Genomic DNA, 15,883 nt, shown 5'->3' on the forward strand with positions numbered 1-15,883 from the left:
AATACGATTGTGAATGTTTGCGAGGATCAGATATTAGATCTTAACTTAGTGCTTTACCTAATTTAAAACTTTTTCACTTTTTAAAGCAAAAAAATCATTTAGCAAAAGCAAAAAAAACTTGTGTTAAAATGATTTTTACTACTACTGTAAGTCGGTACTTTTTGTTCAGTGTTTTAACATTATCATCCAAAACACATCACCGTATTAAGTTTGGCTTTATGTCTTGAAAAACTCTCAGGGACCAACAGGCACTTCCTGATGAATAAATCCTCGGTACTCTGTGTATTACTTATCAACAGATTTGATTCTAAGTATTTGCGTACTCCAGTCATTAACAAAGCTATTATAGTCCACGATACAACAAACAATAAATTTATTCCTCTAGCTCCCAGCCAAACCACTAACCCTCCATCCACTAATAAATAATCGCTTGGCAATGTATCCAGCAACCGACTTTAAATCACGACGGGAGTAACCGCAACCGAACGAGTTTAAATAACAGGGAAATATAGCATTGGTTGGAAGTTTTAACTAAAGAGTAAAACAAAATTAAAAACCTAAAATAAAAAATGTGCAGTACCTTGTCTACTGTTACTTAAAGTTCAACATTTGGGTCTGGTAATTTTAGAGCTGCGGAGCTACTACGAAATTCGAAAATCGAAGTTCGTGTCGTTCCGTCCCTTTCACTCTCGTAGTAAAATGATATTATATGCATCAGCGGGACGGCTAGATACGAAGTTCGAATTTAGAGTACTGACTCTGGCCATACTCGTACCCTCTAAATTTGAAATTAAATAAAAATAGCATAATTATTAGGCTGATTAATTTGATAAAAAAAAAACACACTTTTGTGCACAATGCTCGGAGACCATTCTAGATTTATTTAATTTAGTTTTGAGCAACTACTTTTTAGCTTTTCTTTTAAGTTTTAAATAAAAATGATGCTTGGGTTAGTTTCTGTTTAATTTCATACTTTATGGTATTCGTTTGAACATGGAAGTTTAAAAGTTTAATTCCCTCGATCTCCATGTTCATTTACTAGACTGCAATTCGTCTGGCTTCTAGCAATTTCCTTTTAAGGGCCAACCCTTTGTCTCAAATGCTTTATGCAGACGGACTTAAAACATAAACTGGTAGCGTGCTTTCCCTTAACCAACGAAAGAAATTCGGCTTTATTTCTCCGTATCTGCTGGGAAATAAAACAAATCAAGGTACTGTATAAAATAGGCCAAGTGAAGGGTAGGTAGCAGTGTAGGGTTTCGAAATAATCCGTGAAAAATAATGTTCAAATTTCGTAAGCTTACAAAGTCAACGGAAGAATCATAGGTAATCAAAACTTTATGTTCTGTAAGTACTCAAGCCACAAAGGGCTTCTTTTAATGTCAAAAAAAGATAATTATTTCCAAGAAGAATGACTAGACAGAAACAAGCAAATACACACACATACATACTCACAATCTTTCGCATTTACTTTATATTAGTAGGTTATGACAAATATTACTGACGAATATTGACAAATATTATATAAGCCATGGTGGCCTAGTGGTTTGAAGCCATGGTGGCCTAGTGGTTTGACCTATCGCCTCTGAAGCAGAGTGTCGTGGGTTCAAACCCCGGCTCGCACCTCTGAGTTTTTCGAAGTTCATGTGCGGAATTAGATTTGAAATTTACCACGAGCTTTGCGGTGAAGGAAAACATCGTGAGAAAACCTGCACAAACCTGCGAAGCAATTCAATGGTGTGTGTGAAGTTCCCAATCCGCACTGGGCCCGCGTGGGAACTATGGCCCAAGCCCTCTTGTTCTGAGAGTAGGCCTGTGCCCAGCAGTGGGACGTATATAGGCTGGGATAGGATGATGACAAATATTACATTATTTTTCTTAATATCAGTTGTTAATACCGTATTAACCAGCCAGACATAATGGTTTGCACGTACAAAGCTCAGGCTTAGGCCAGTCATTCGTTTGAGGTAAATAGGAATATATGAGTGTTTTCATACATTCCTGTTTTCCGAATACAGTGCGGTTTGATTTTACGACGTGCTTATTTGCTGTTCATTTCGCATTCTGTTTGCGGTGGGAGCCTCTCCTCTCTGTTGAATTAAAAGCAACTGGAATATTTGTTGAAGAATCGCGTTGTACATACCTATGTATGTAATTTAATTTATGTAGGTATTGAAATGTCAGCTACGTAGGTCTGTATGTAAACTTTGAACATGAAACTACCGTAAGACTCCACTCATATTTCGGGCATTCTCATTTTACTGCGCACCTGTCTAATTACCGTTTCGCTTTTTTCTCGCACTAGTGACACGGTAATTAGCGGAGGTCAGAATTTTTGCGGCATGTTTGATCTGTCATAGTGACTTCTCACGATATCGATACACACACCATGTTCAAAAAGATTAAAGTAGAGGTCAACAATCGACGGTTTTATCTTTAAAGAACAATCCCTTCCAATTAACTTTTGAGCAGTCGGAAATGTGAAATAGCCAAAAATATGGATTATGCAATGAAATCAATGAATAGTTAACAATTTGCTATTTAATAATTCAATTTCATATTTAAAGTCTGTTGTAGTGCTAATAAGTGTTCTATTGGTGTCTTTGTAAAAGATATTAAGATTATTATTTTACGATGATAATCATTATCGATATCATTTAGGTAGAGTCGATAAGTGAGAAGTCACTATGACAGATCAAAAATGGCGTGAAAATTTCGATCTCTGGTAATTAGACAGCACAGATAATGTAAATGGCAGCCATCCTTTTTCTAGATGTGCACTCAGTCTCAGTGCCGTGTAGCTTTTGCATGAAACAAAAAGGGGCACCGTAATTAGACAGGTGCACAATAAAATGAGAATGACCGATTTAATGAAACTGAAACGGATAACTCACGTCTTAAATCGAGTTTGGTTCGACAAATTTCGGGCTTATATTCATAGCCCTTCTTCTTGGAGTGACTTGGCGGCTGTTGCAACACGCGCACTGCGCGCCACCGCTCTGCTGGCGCGATTACCCGACGAAACTAATACCGGCGCACAACTACCCACGTTTTCATCGTAATTTTTGTCATCACTGTCACATTCAGGGTAGCGCACAACACTAGCAACATCCCTCTGTAAGGCCCAAAATACACGGTGAACGCAAAGTTTCAAACCGGTTGCGTCATTTGCGGTTCCTCATAAGGAGTCATAAACTCGGTGAAATTACTGGCACGTGAGGTATCCCATCTTAGGCCTCTAGGTTGGCAACGTGTTTGCAATACCCCTGGTGTTGCAGATGTTTATGGGCGGTGGTGACCTCTTACCATCAGGAGACCCACTTGCTCGTTTGCCATCCAGTCGAATAAAAAAAAAAAAAAAAAAAAAACTCAAATGAAACTCAAAAGTAACTAAAAGTTGCAGTTTCTTTGTTGTTGCGTTTCATCGTGTGTACTGGGCCTAAAGGTACATTCAGACCAACCGATGACGCAGCACACTTTAAAAAATACTGGTATACAGATTTTTTTTATAAAATCAGGCGTTACTTTGCGAAGGTCCATATAAATGAAATTTAAACAATTAATTTGTTCACCCGCGAACTTACGATAGCTACGTCTTTGCCAAAAAACATGTACATGCAGCTCTCTCGTGTAAGAACACATAAATCACACAAACCCAACCATCATCACTGCTATACTGCACTGACGCGTTTCGAACCCAACCAGAGTTCTACGAGAGAGTTAAATGGTTGTGTTGTTGAAAGGATCATAATCATAAAGCTCTATATTCTGCTCTGTCTTGTCTCCCATGTTGTCACGAACAATTTTTTCCTTTTATTCTTTTCTACTTGGAATACTGGCGAATTCTTTTTACGCTAACATTAAAATGGCAAAATAATATTCACGCATTCACATTGCTATATTAAAAGCAATATCTCTCAAAGCAATTTGTTTATTAAAACAACTACATGCTGGCATTACGTACGTTCCCAAATAAGATATATGTTGTGGCTGGGTAAGTAATGTATTCCACTACGAGCGCTTACGGATAACACTGATATGTTCCGGAAAATGCGGATAACCGGGACGGTTCGCAGGAAAAATATGGTTGAATTATGGTACAGCTCAATTCATAAACTTGTTGACGCGTGATTTTGTCAAAATTAGACATTAATGACATTGTGGCAGTGGGCGGGGCACATTGCTCGCAGGACGGATGGCCGATGGGGCCAGAAGGTTCTCGAATGGCGTCCGCGGACCGGGAGACAAGCAGTCGGTAGGCCTCCAACAAGATGGAGCGACGACTTGGTTAAGATCGCGGGATCGCGGTGGATGCGGAAAGCACAAGACCGGTCTGAGTGGAGAGCCTTGGGGGAGGCCTATGTCCAGCAGTGGACGTCTTTCGGCTGACATGATGATGATGATGATGATGATGACATTGTAATAAGAACCACGGCACGCGTCATCGTGAATGACTGTACCTATATCTGAACACGCTTCTACGCCGTTAACAATAGTCTTGTTCAGATATTTTTGATCTAATTTTTGCTCTCAAGTTTATGGAATCGACTGTACTACGGTAAGTTTTTATTCAAACGGACTGTTGCTATTAGCCTCAGATGACTTACAGCTTACCGGAGAGAGAGGGAGCTGCCAGACAGGCCGCTCAGCAAATGGTAGTTTAGAAAGAAAGAAAGAAAGAAAGAAAATACATTTATTTAACGCCATAAAAAACAAACATAGGAACAAACATAGAACAAATAAAGACATACATGACGCTAAACAGGTCCCCACTCAGCATAATGCCACGGCAAGCCGTGGCGCTGATTTTCAGTGAGGACCTTATCTAAAAACTAACTTAAAATAAAAATTTAAAATAAAATAAAACAACGTGTGCAGTTGAAATGTTTTAAGTCACCGCCAAAAGTATACTTTGCAAATATGAATAATGCATATTACTGTTAAAATGGTTATTTAAAAACAACAAAAACACAGGTATTTCTATTAAAAGTATCTTACTTGACTAAATAATACGCCAACCAACAGTGGATACATTTTTTAACTTAGTATGCCAAATAAAAGGGTGATCCTATTAAGCCTCAGACATTAAATAGAATAGAATAGAAAATATTTATTTTTGAACAACTACGAGTCAAATAATACAGCTAAAAACACATAAAAATATACACAGACACGCGTTGGTTCAAAAAAGGGACACCCTCAGCATTGTGTCATGGCACGCGGTGCCACGAACGCTGATTTGGACGCTAAGGTAGAGTTATGCAAGCAATCGGAATTTACTACGGGAAGACTGAAGTGGCGAACTGAAATTATAGTTTCTAACGCAGCATCCCAGCGTCACGTTCCACTGCTGGGCACAGTGTCTGTCAGTCCAGTCATTTGGTATAACTTTACTCTTATAAGTATAGGTGGTATTTTTGTAGATCACCATCGGATGGAAGATGTCCATTGCTGAACAATGGCCGCCCCCTAACGCCACAATGAACGACTCGCCAATCACATGCACGATTGCCAGCAACTTTCACGATGTCCTCAGTTTCGCTAGTGAGAACCCTGACATATCTTTGTCTTCCGGTTCACGGTCGCCTCCTAAGCTATGTAGATGACTTCAGTTCTTCGGTGAATTCTTAGGTACGTAATAGATATTGGTTTTGTTGACCGTACGCAAGGTAAGCGCGCACATTATGTTTTCGTTACATACGAAAGAAGGTGCGGAAAATGTTCGCCGCAAAATTGCCTATGGAAGAAAAATCGACGAGAAAACGGGTATTTTTTCCTCCATTTCCATAGAGACACGTCATTTTATAACAATTTGTCTTGCCTCTTGTGTATTGGATAACTTTTTATATACAGATATTTCAGCTACAAAACATATTATAGAACAACTACCATATTAATCCAATAAAAAAAATCATTTTCTGCTCTACTTTGGAGCGAAACTTTTTAAAACTACCTATACTATTTAGATGTGTAATAGCGCCAAATACTTATCTCAATAAAATGTTTTTGCTTTAAGTATTTCCCTGGTAAAAAAAACATTGACTATCAAATACTTGTTCAATTACAAATTCAAGTCTATATTTTTATTTTTTAGGTATTTCACTGTACAAAATACCTACCAAACACAACAAAACACATTCGATTCGACTCCTATAAAGAACCTAACGATACCGATCGAATGCTTTCCCGATTATGAGTTCGTTGAATCATTGATTGGGGCGGATCTCCAACTTCCTCCTTAGCGGGGTTCCTTGATTTTATTTCTCTGTAAGCTGCTTAAAAAGGTGATTACGTAGCTTTCCACACGTCCAGACCGCATTTCTTCAGTCGGGGTGCAAGTTACGAGCGACCTGTAGGTATAGTTTAAATTGTTTTAGTTATCCTAAATCCCGAATTCCAAATTCAATTCTTAGAAGTTAATGATGCGGAGCACACGCGCGCGCGCGAGTGTGTGTGTGTGTGTGTGTGGTGTGCGCGCGTGCGTCTGTGTGCGTGCGTGTGTGTGTGTGTGTGTGTGTGTGTATGTGTGTATTCATCATCATCATCATCATCCCAGCCTATATACGTACCACTGCTGGGCACAGGCCTCCTCTCAGAACAAGAGGGCTTGGGCCATAGTTCCCACGCGGGTCCAGTGCGGATTGGGAACTTCGCACGAACCTTTGAATCGCTTCGCAGGTTTGTGCAGGTTTCCTCACGACGTTTTCCTTCACCGCAAAGCTCGTGGTAAATTTCAAATGTAATTCCGCACACGAATTTCGAAAAACTCAGAGGCGCGAGCCGGGGTTCGAACCCACGACCCTCTGCTTGAGAGGCGATAGGTCAAACCACTAGGCCACCACGGCTTTTTGTGTGTGCCTGTGTGTATTACATATAATTATTTATGCTGATAATGGAATCAAGACAAGAATATACCTAAAATTTAACACGTCCAAACAAGAATGTGCGGAAACAAGAATATGACGAAAAAGGAATCAATCGAACCCTCCTTGCAATTCCTAATTGCGTCGTACCCAGTCGTACCTGTAAAGACTCATACTTAATTATTTTGAACCCATTCTAGTGAAAACATCCGTGGATTTGAGGTATATTAGATGGTATAGAAGCTTGACCCGAAAAAAGGCTCGGTTTTTGAAGAACTCTAGATCGTTTCCATCATATTTTCTTTCTCCTCCCTTGGACCCCGCCGCTAACAAGTAGCCGTCTTGTGATTCGTGACACGCGTGTACAGGATAGCAGAGCTGTTGCCGGAGCCGGGGCACGTGACCGATCCGCCCGAATTAGCCTCCAACTTCAACAACTTCTGGACTCCTGGTAGATAATTAGATTTTGAGGGGGCAATTAGAAGAGTACAAGTCCACAAATGTGAATTTTCGATAGACCGCTCAGAACCTATACATTCATGACCACAATTATTGCTACATGACTTTAAATTATTATAAGGTGGTATTTTCCACTGTTGTCTTATTACTTCCACCCCTTTTCAGAATACGGTGGTCTCAACAAAAGAAGATTATCTTCAAGTAAGTCCAACAAAGGGTAGAAAGGGTCAGCAAGTGACCGCTTAGCTTTTTATTTTATTGTGTGAAAATACTTCGTGTACGTGACTGTTGAATTTAAGGTGAGGATTTGGCTAAAGTATTGCGACAGTGGGTTTCATACAATATCTTTGGTCAAAGTGGAGTAAGTACTTGTAGATCATTCAAAAACAAGTACACCTACCGTGAGGTCTGGGTACTTTGGTCCTGAAGGGTAACTTTGCCTCTTGGGAATAATTCGGTCCTGGTTTTATTATTGCTTTGAGAATGTGGCTCTTTGCCATTTGGTTGGTGTTTATTGATCAATCACGTTTTTATGTTTTTATTATACGTTTTATTTTATGTTTTATGTGGTTTTCATATGGGTCAAAGTACCCCAATCTTACGGTACCTAAGAGTTACTACATAAATTCCTACATGGCGACTAAAATGGTCCAAAATGGTTGTAATCGAAACTAATATTATAAATTATGTGAAAATAATAGTGTTGTGTTGACATACATAAAGTATTTATAGAATAATACATATGAAATACATAAAGGTCACTGTTATTATATAATTTTTGGCGAAACTATAAATTCAACCTCCAGTTGCTTCGGTTGGCAGCGGCCTGCATCCACCGTGAACCTGCGGCTTTAACCAGGTCATCCGTCCATCTTGTTGGTGGACGTCCTACGCTGCGCTTGCCGTTCCGCGGCCTCCACTCGAGAACTTTTCTTTTCTTTTTCTTTTTGGAGGTCTGTGGGGGAGGCCTATGTCCAACAGTGGACGTCGTACGGCTGAGATGATGATGATGATGATGATGATGATAAATTAGACAAACTATTCTGGTCGTGTGATCTACAAATGGGTTTAGCTTTATTATATAACAATTCTGTAAAGGTGTATTTTTTTCCGGGCAACGGCTAGTCAAGGAATAAAGCAGGCTATTTTCTATCCAGAAACAGAAACAGATTGATATGGTTATGCACTCCACATAATTCCAACAAATATTCGCAAATCAAAACAACAACATTTTTTTATATTTATAATATAATAAACGTAAAGTTGTACCAAAATAAATATCAAAATAGATTAAAACAGAGCTTCTAAATTACGTCAGAAAAAAAATTAAGCACTTCATTTTCTTACAATCAGAAGACTTCGTTATCGCCTTCCCGAAATTCTCTTAACAATTCCTTTCTTATCTCACGTTACTTTTCTTGGATATAAAAATTGTCACAAAAGCCCGTGTAATCGGCTATCAAGCGACATGTGCTCGAGTTTACTGCGAATATAAGTCGTGATAAAACTGAGAACATTTTTATAACCGGAGGGCGGCGTGTGGAACGGAACATTTTGGATGAAGGTTCTTCAGAAAGGGACAAAAAAACTTACCGCCTTAAAGAAAAAAAAAAAAACTAAAAGTAACACCCAACCGCCTTTCAAAAGCCTTAAACACCTACCAATATTATAAATGCTAAAGTTGCAATGCAAAATGCGTAACACCGTTTATTTGCTTGCCTCCCTATCTCACATTACGTCTAAAAAGCTAAACAGATTTAGATTCAATTGAATTCGATATACAAATAGTGCGAGCCCCGGGACAGGAGATAGGATAAAATATGATAGTTTTGATCCCGGAAAATTGCATAGTTCCCGCGGGATAGTTTACGAATTCTACGCGGACGTAGTCACGGGCTACAGCTTGTTACTTAAAAGAGAAAAACAAGCCTGTTAAGTACTTTCTTCTAACTAGCTAACCCGTCTATTGGCAACTGGTTGGGACAAAACATCCTTGATGTTTTCTTCTAATTCTTTATTCAAATCCAGTGCAATCCGTCTGTCAGAGTTAGTACTCTAGAGTCAGTTGCTCTGCCAGATTGGTTGCGCCAACATTGTTCCTTTGATTTTCTTCTTATTTTAAAAATCACCGTAATTAAATCCTTTTATTTAAATCGTCAACACCCTTCTATCAAAGCGCACCGTGAGGGTTACGTTTTGCTGCAGCTACATAAAATATAAGTAATCTCAAAATCTCTAAAGCTCTTTAAAGTTCGCGACGACTGCCAAATGATAATAAAACAAGATAAATTGTGATTGTGTTTCTCTTAAAATTAAGTGTAAAGTTTCCCGTTTTACGTTATCGGGTGAAAGGGTTATTCTGATTAAACGAACGGGTCTACAAATTAATTAATAAGTTTTATTGTAACTACTGCCACGACTTCATTGAAATTTACTCTATGACTAGCTTTTGCCCGCGGCTTTGCCCGCGTGGAATTTGGTTATCGCGCGCTGTTCCCTCGGGACCTGTGCATTTTTCCGGGATAAAAAGTAGCCTATGTCACTCTCTGGCCCATAAACTATCTCTATGCCAAAAATCACGTCGATCCTTCGCTCTGTTTCGACGTGAAAGACGGACAAACATACAAACACACACACTTTCGCATTTGTAATATTAGTATGGATTGCTGCGAACTGAGGCCCTGTACTACGAAGTGCTAAATTCGAACTTCGTATCTTGCCGTCCCGCTTAAGCTTATATTTATTTAATACGAGAGTGAGAGGGACGGTTCGTCACGAAATTCGATTTTCGAATTTCGTAGTAGCCCCCCAGGAGCCGGCCCGATATCCCCTTCGAGGATTTTTGAAGCGGTTTTTCTTGGGTCTGTAATGAATGATCGTTATAACAACTTTACGAGTATATAGGTATAATTTTCGCTGGATTGGATATAAGTAACAACAGTCATATAATTTCACTGTGTACAATCGCTTAAGGAGCATAATGAACTTTTGATTCAAGTATAAAATAGATAATTTCTTTACTTAATCATTATATACGCATCATTATTTTGCAAGTGGTAGGACCTTGTGCAAGATCCGCCCGGATTGCTACCACCATCTTGCTCGCTAATCCTGCCGTGAAGCAGCAGTGCTTGCACTGTTGTGTTTCGGCGTGGAGAGTAAGACAGCCGGTGAAATAACTGGCACTTGAGGTATTCCATCTTAGGCCTCTAGGTTGGCAACGCATCTGCAATACCCTGGTGCTGCAGTTGTCTATGGGCGGTGGTGATCTCTTACCATCAGGAGACCCACTTGCTCGTTTGCCATCCAGTCGAATAAAACAAAAAAAACATCATCGTCATTATACCCGTTTTAATAAGGTTTTGCTTGCAAAAAGCATTGTTTATTATACTTGTTTCTTTAGATTTTTAAGCGCCTTGGTGATGATGGTGGTGAACGTATTCTATAATCTGCATCTTATGGTGCACTGTAATGGCAATATGCCGCACTAAAGCCGACGCTTTTCATTGCCTTTTCACGTTAACGGTGTCGCGCCTTTTCACATTGCGATTGTAGTGTGAGAGGCGCACTACACGTTGCCGCGTCTTGGCGACGTGGCCAAGCCCATAGTGCCTTGTCACCGGCATCAGCAGGCTACAGAGGGCCTACTCCGAAATTCGAAAATCGAAGTTCGTATAGTACCGTCCCTCTCACTCTCGTATTGAATAGTATAAGTGTCAGAGGGACGGAACGACACGAACTTCGATTTTCGAATTCCGGAGTAGCCCCGCTGGTTTTCCCTTGATACAGTAATCACGGAGCTTCACTCCGTAACAAAATTTATAATGTTGGGATGAAGACCACCATATTAACAGGTTCCCTGTCCTGAAACAATGTGCAGCGTTCTTTTGACACGTCCCTATAGTAATGATAAAGTAAAAATGTAATATCCCCAATGTTATGTCCAATGGGTGGATGACGGATGCAATTTACGTCGAAATTATATCGAACGATATACGTAATATAAATATGACTACAATTGGTTTAAAAAAGAGAAAAAAATAGTTAGATAAATTTTTAAATTTTTAACTTGCGACATCTCTTGTCCGGGTGAGCGGTTAGTTCCAATGGAGTGCTGAAAGTTTCTCGATGAGATAGATGTCGCTAGTGTCGCTGCTTACATTCATAGATACATAAAATCACGCCTCTTTCCCAACGGGGTAGGCAGAGACTACATCCTTCCACTTGCTACGATTCTTGCATACAACTCTCGCTTCCTCTACATTCATCAATCTTTTCATGCATGCACGTCGGTTTAGAGTACTCCTCTGCTTAAGTGACTAAATAAGAAACAAACAAGTTGAGATATGTGGTGCATAGGAGAAACTCGTGTCTGTACTCCTGTCCAGTGGTGGTGTAGCGATATAGCACGCAGCACGGAATGCTGAGGACCTGGGTTCGATTCCCAGCGCTGGTCTCTTTTTCTGGTTTTCTGTGCATCTATGTTCCAGTTTGTATTTTCTAAGTATATGAAAAAGCCTTTACTCTATGCTTAGCCCCCCCGACGTGACGTTGAAGCTCAGAATAAGGCCGCAATGGAACGTGGTTCAAACTGTACCAAACTTAGTTGCGAGTTCAACACTGTGGTCGTGGGTTCCGTCCCGGTGGAGTTACTAACTAAATTTTACCGTGTACCTGAAAAATTTTGAAAATATAAACCATGTTTACGTGGGAGAATTTTAAACAACAAGTAAATAATTAAATGGATCAGATCTTACTTTGAAATGAAATGAAATGATTTATTCATGCATGCGGAGATTGGGTTACAGTTTCAGTCACACTTGCAGCTATAGAAGTCTCACCAAACCCTACCTTTACATGCAGGATGTTCAGTGCTACTTGTACATACCTCCGCATATCGTTTTTTTTTAAGTTTTTTGCGAATTATGTTATTTTACGAATTACACCAAAATTCTCTTGAAGAATTCGACTATTTCAATAGCTTTTACACATAGTTAAAAAAACTTATAAGGTTTTAAAAATCTTTGTTTTGTTTCGTATTTTTCCACAGGGACGAAATCACGAGCATAAAGCTAGTCAAAACAAAGTTACGAGTAGCAAGAATGTTTTCACAAAATACAGGTACATAATACTTCGACCGATGCTCGGTATTGGTAGCCCATTTTATTCCACTGATGGCGAAGCAATAAAGGAAATGGGTATTTTCAATCACGAGAATATCAACAATATTTGGTATGACAGATTAAAGTATATTCGATCGAAACTATTAGTAGATTTTTGGGTTTCCATAGAAAACTGTAACCCTTATAGTTTCGCCATGTCTGTCGGTCTGTCCATGGTTTAGATTAGAGCCTTTTTATACTATGTAAACAGCTGTAATTTGGCATCAGTGCACATATTAATTCGGTCACGCGGATCAAGTGAAAAATAAAATAAAATGATGAACTTACCTTCCCTTCGCATGGAGTGGGATTTTTTTTTCGATTCAGATGTCTATTTTGAAATATTAAGCTTCAAAGTGAAAATTTTTGTTGCAACAACAACCTACAGCCTACTTAATTACCTTTTTTGAAATTATCCGCATCGTTTTAGAAAGTCATATTTTTTCCCGCCGAACCCGTAAACTTGTGTACTTAGTACTCTAAAGGTCACACATTACACCGTCGCCGTCGCGCGTCTTGTATGCGTTTGACATTCCGTTTGACACTCCGTCTGACACGTTCCTATTACGGTCATGGCATGATATGGTGTAATGTGTAGAGACCTTTATGGTTAGATTACCTAGATTTGTATTAGAACAATTCTTAATAATTAACGGATTCAGTAAAAATATTACATCATGACTGTCAACAATTAAAACAGTTATTTGGTAAAATACTAGTATGATGATAATAGCAAAAGATTGGTTGCAACGTAGCAAGTTGGTTGCAACTAAGGTTGCAATGCAACCAACGTTGCAACATAATGGTAAAAGGGGAAAACAAATGACACAGAATTAGACAGTTCACGCACCGTTCCGTACACGCAACTGGTGCTTTATGTTTGTTCCAATACTTTTTTCTACACATATGAGTGCAATTACTGGAAACGAAAACAAGACTACTTATTAATACTTTAGTAACTAGCCTTTAGCCTTCAAGATAATGTCTTAGTACATTTTTAATAAGTTTGATAAGATTCCTTAAAATCAAGTAAGTATACTGTTTTACCGCAAGCTGTTTTAATCTTTTACAATGGATAATTATTCACGGCAATCTTGTAACACCATCATAAACCAATCCTGATGCTATATAAGTCATGGCTATTAACTAGGAAACCAGTGTGATCTCAATTGTTAATAAGGCAACAATCGCAGAAGCAATTATAGTCCAGAGATGAATTTTTCAGAAAAAGTTGTGCTTGTAACTGGTGCTAGTTCAGGTATAGGAGAAGCTGTGTCCGTTCTCCTAGCAGAACTCGGAGCTCGACTTATATTAGTTGCAAGAAAACCAGAAAATCTACACCGTGTAGCCAAAAAATGCCACCAGTCACTGGGAAAAGTGCCTCTGGTTGTGACAGCTGATGTAACCAATGAGAACGATGTCATAAGGATCGAGCAAGAAGTTACGAACAATTTTGGAAGACTAGATATTCTACTCAATATAGTCGGAGGAATAATACCTGAAACAATTTTAGAGCCAAACGTAGAAAAATTTGATAGAAATATAATTTTGAATCTACGTTCAGTTTACATAATGATTTCTCGCTTCCAACCTCATTTATCTAAGACTAAAGGGAACATTGTTAATGTCACAAGTATTGTCAGTGATATTATAATTAGAGGACATTGCGGATACAATGTTTCCAAGGCGGGAGTTGAATATATAACTAAGTACGCTGCCGCAGAGCTGGCTGATAAGGGAGTTCGAGTAAACTGTGTGAAACCGGGAGTAACTAGGACTCCTGTTTTGGAAAAAATGGGTTTTAGTAAGGAAGAATCTGATAAAATGTACGATGATATGGAAAAGAAAATGCCGCTAGGAAAGATTATTGAGCCCAGGGAAGTAGCACACGCTGTTGTCTTTTTGGCAAGTGATTTGGCCAAGAATGTAACTGGAACGATTTTTACGATAGATGGCGGACAAATATTGGCGGGACCTTCACGAATTGAATTGAAATAAGCTATAACATGTGAAATAATGTTTGTGTTCAATATTAAATTATCTTTTTTATCTAATATTAACGAGGGTTGAGTAACTAAATATGACTATGTCAGCCTTAAAATCAAATGTTTTGTGACGTATAACCTAGTTGACAACCTATTAATCTAATGAGTCCTAATCTTGGCTAGAAACTACGAGAGATATCAGTTTCGGTTGGGACATTTTGCGTGATGGATGAATATGGATAAAATACTTTTCTATCTATGCTCAAAGTAAAGACTTTGAGTAAAGACAGAATAATGTTAAACTTTATGTAATTATTGTTTTTTTAGTATTTTTTTGTTAATTCGAAGTGTAATTATAATTGACTAGCATAAATTTCTATGCCTAACTAATACTGTAGTAAAACTCAGATGCGTGGTCAAACACTGGTTTATTGTATAGCTACCTTCAATATTCAATGCCACTAAGTATACCCACATACTTTACATTAAAACCATTATACAACATCTTCCTCCTTACGGAAACACAGGTTACAAAATCATAGGTTTACTAATGACTTATGCTATATAAAATGAACTCCGATCGACACATTAATAACAAAACATGTTTATTCTATAACTAAATTTAAACCTACTCTGCATGCATACAAACACTGCTACTTGCCTTCGTAGGTAACAATTTCTTCTTTATGCCTATACATAACTACATAAGTTAAAAGAAGGCAATTAGTATATAGTACTTAACAAAACATAAACTTAACTTTATTTTATGCTAATTCTTTTTTTTTTTTTTTTAAATGACATTACATGAATTATGCAACCATTACGCTTATTTTAAGAAACATAGGTGCACATAAATCTTATACCTAAGGTTATATAAATTATAAAGTGTGGTGAATGTGGAATAAATTGGTACACCTGTAACCAAACCTGTAAATACCCAAATATTGCGCTGTGTTATACTGGCAGGTTTTTTAATTATTTGGTGATAGTTTTGGTACTTAATCAAATTCGGGAATTTTACAACCATCTAGTTTACGGGTTTTGCTCCTAGTTGTAGGGCCTGGTAGTAATTCGGTATGCTTGGAGTGAAGCACTTGGGTCGGTACTACCTGCGTCGCTGTTGGCGTGGCTCCCATGGCTTGGGGCGTGTCCGCCGCCAATGTGGGGCCGCTGTGCTCGCTCGCGCTCGTGCTCGGGCACGGCTGCGGCACCTCCTCACCAGCAGCGTTTTGCGCGCCGCCGGCGCGAGCTCGCTGCGCCTGGCGTCGAATGATGTGACGCCGGTTACGCCGACACTCCCGACCTGCACTGTCCTGTAAAATATAAGACCGCGGCTCCGGAGCCCTCCTTACTACCTGCATGAATTGCCGCTTATGACCATCCGCTACCACTACAACATCCTTGTTTTGTAGTT

The 15,883-nt window shown here is 38.9% G+C and overlaps 1 protein-coding gene across 1 annotated transcript; it reads left to right on the forward strand.

The window, feature by feature from the left end:
- The first annotated feature begins 13,646 nt into the window (after positions 1-13,646).
- Positions 13,647-14,776, forward strand: LOC141430791 (3-oxoacyl-[acyl-carrier-protein] reductase FabG-like). The gene has a single exon (XM_074091644.1). The coding sequence runs from the start codon at positions 13,697-13,699 to the stop codon at positions 14,480-14,482; it is 786 nt and encodes a 261-aa protein (XP_073947745.1). The 5' UTR covers positions 13,647-13,696; the 3' UTR covers positions 14,483-14,776.
- The last annotated feature ends 1,107 nt before the right edge of the window (positions 14,777-15,883 follow it).

This window comes from Choristoneura fumiferana, chromosome 9, assembly GCF_025370935.1.
Source record: "Choristoneura fumiferana chromosome 9, NRCan_CFum_1, whole genome shotgun sequence".
In the NCBI taxonomy this organism is placed as follows: domain Eukaryota; kingdom Metazoa; phylum Arthropoda; class Insecta; order Lepidoptera; family Tortricidae; genus Choristoneura; species Choristoneura fumiferana.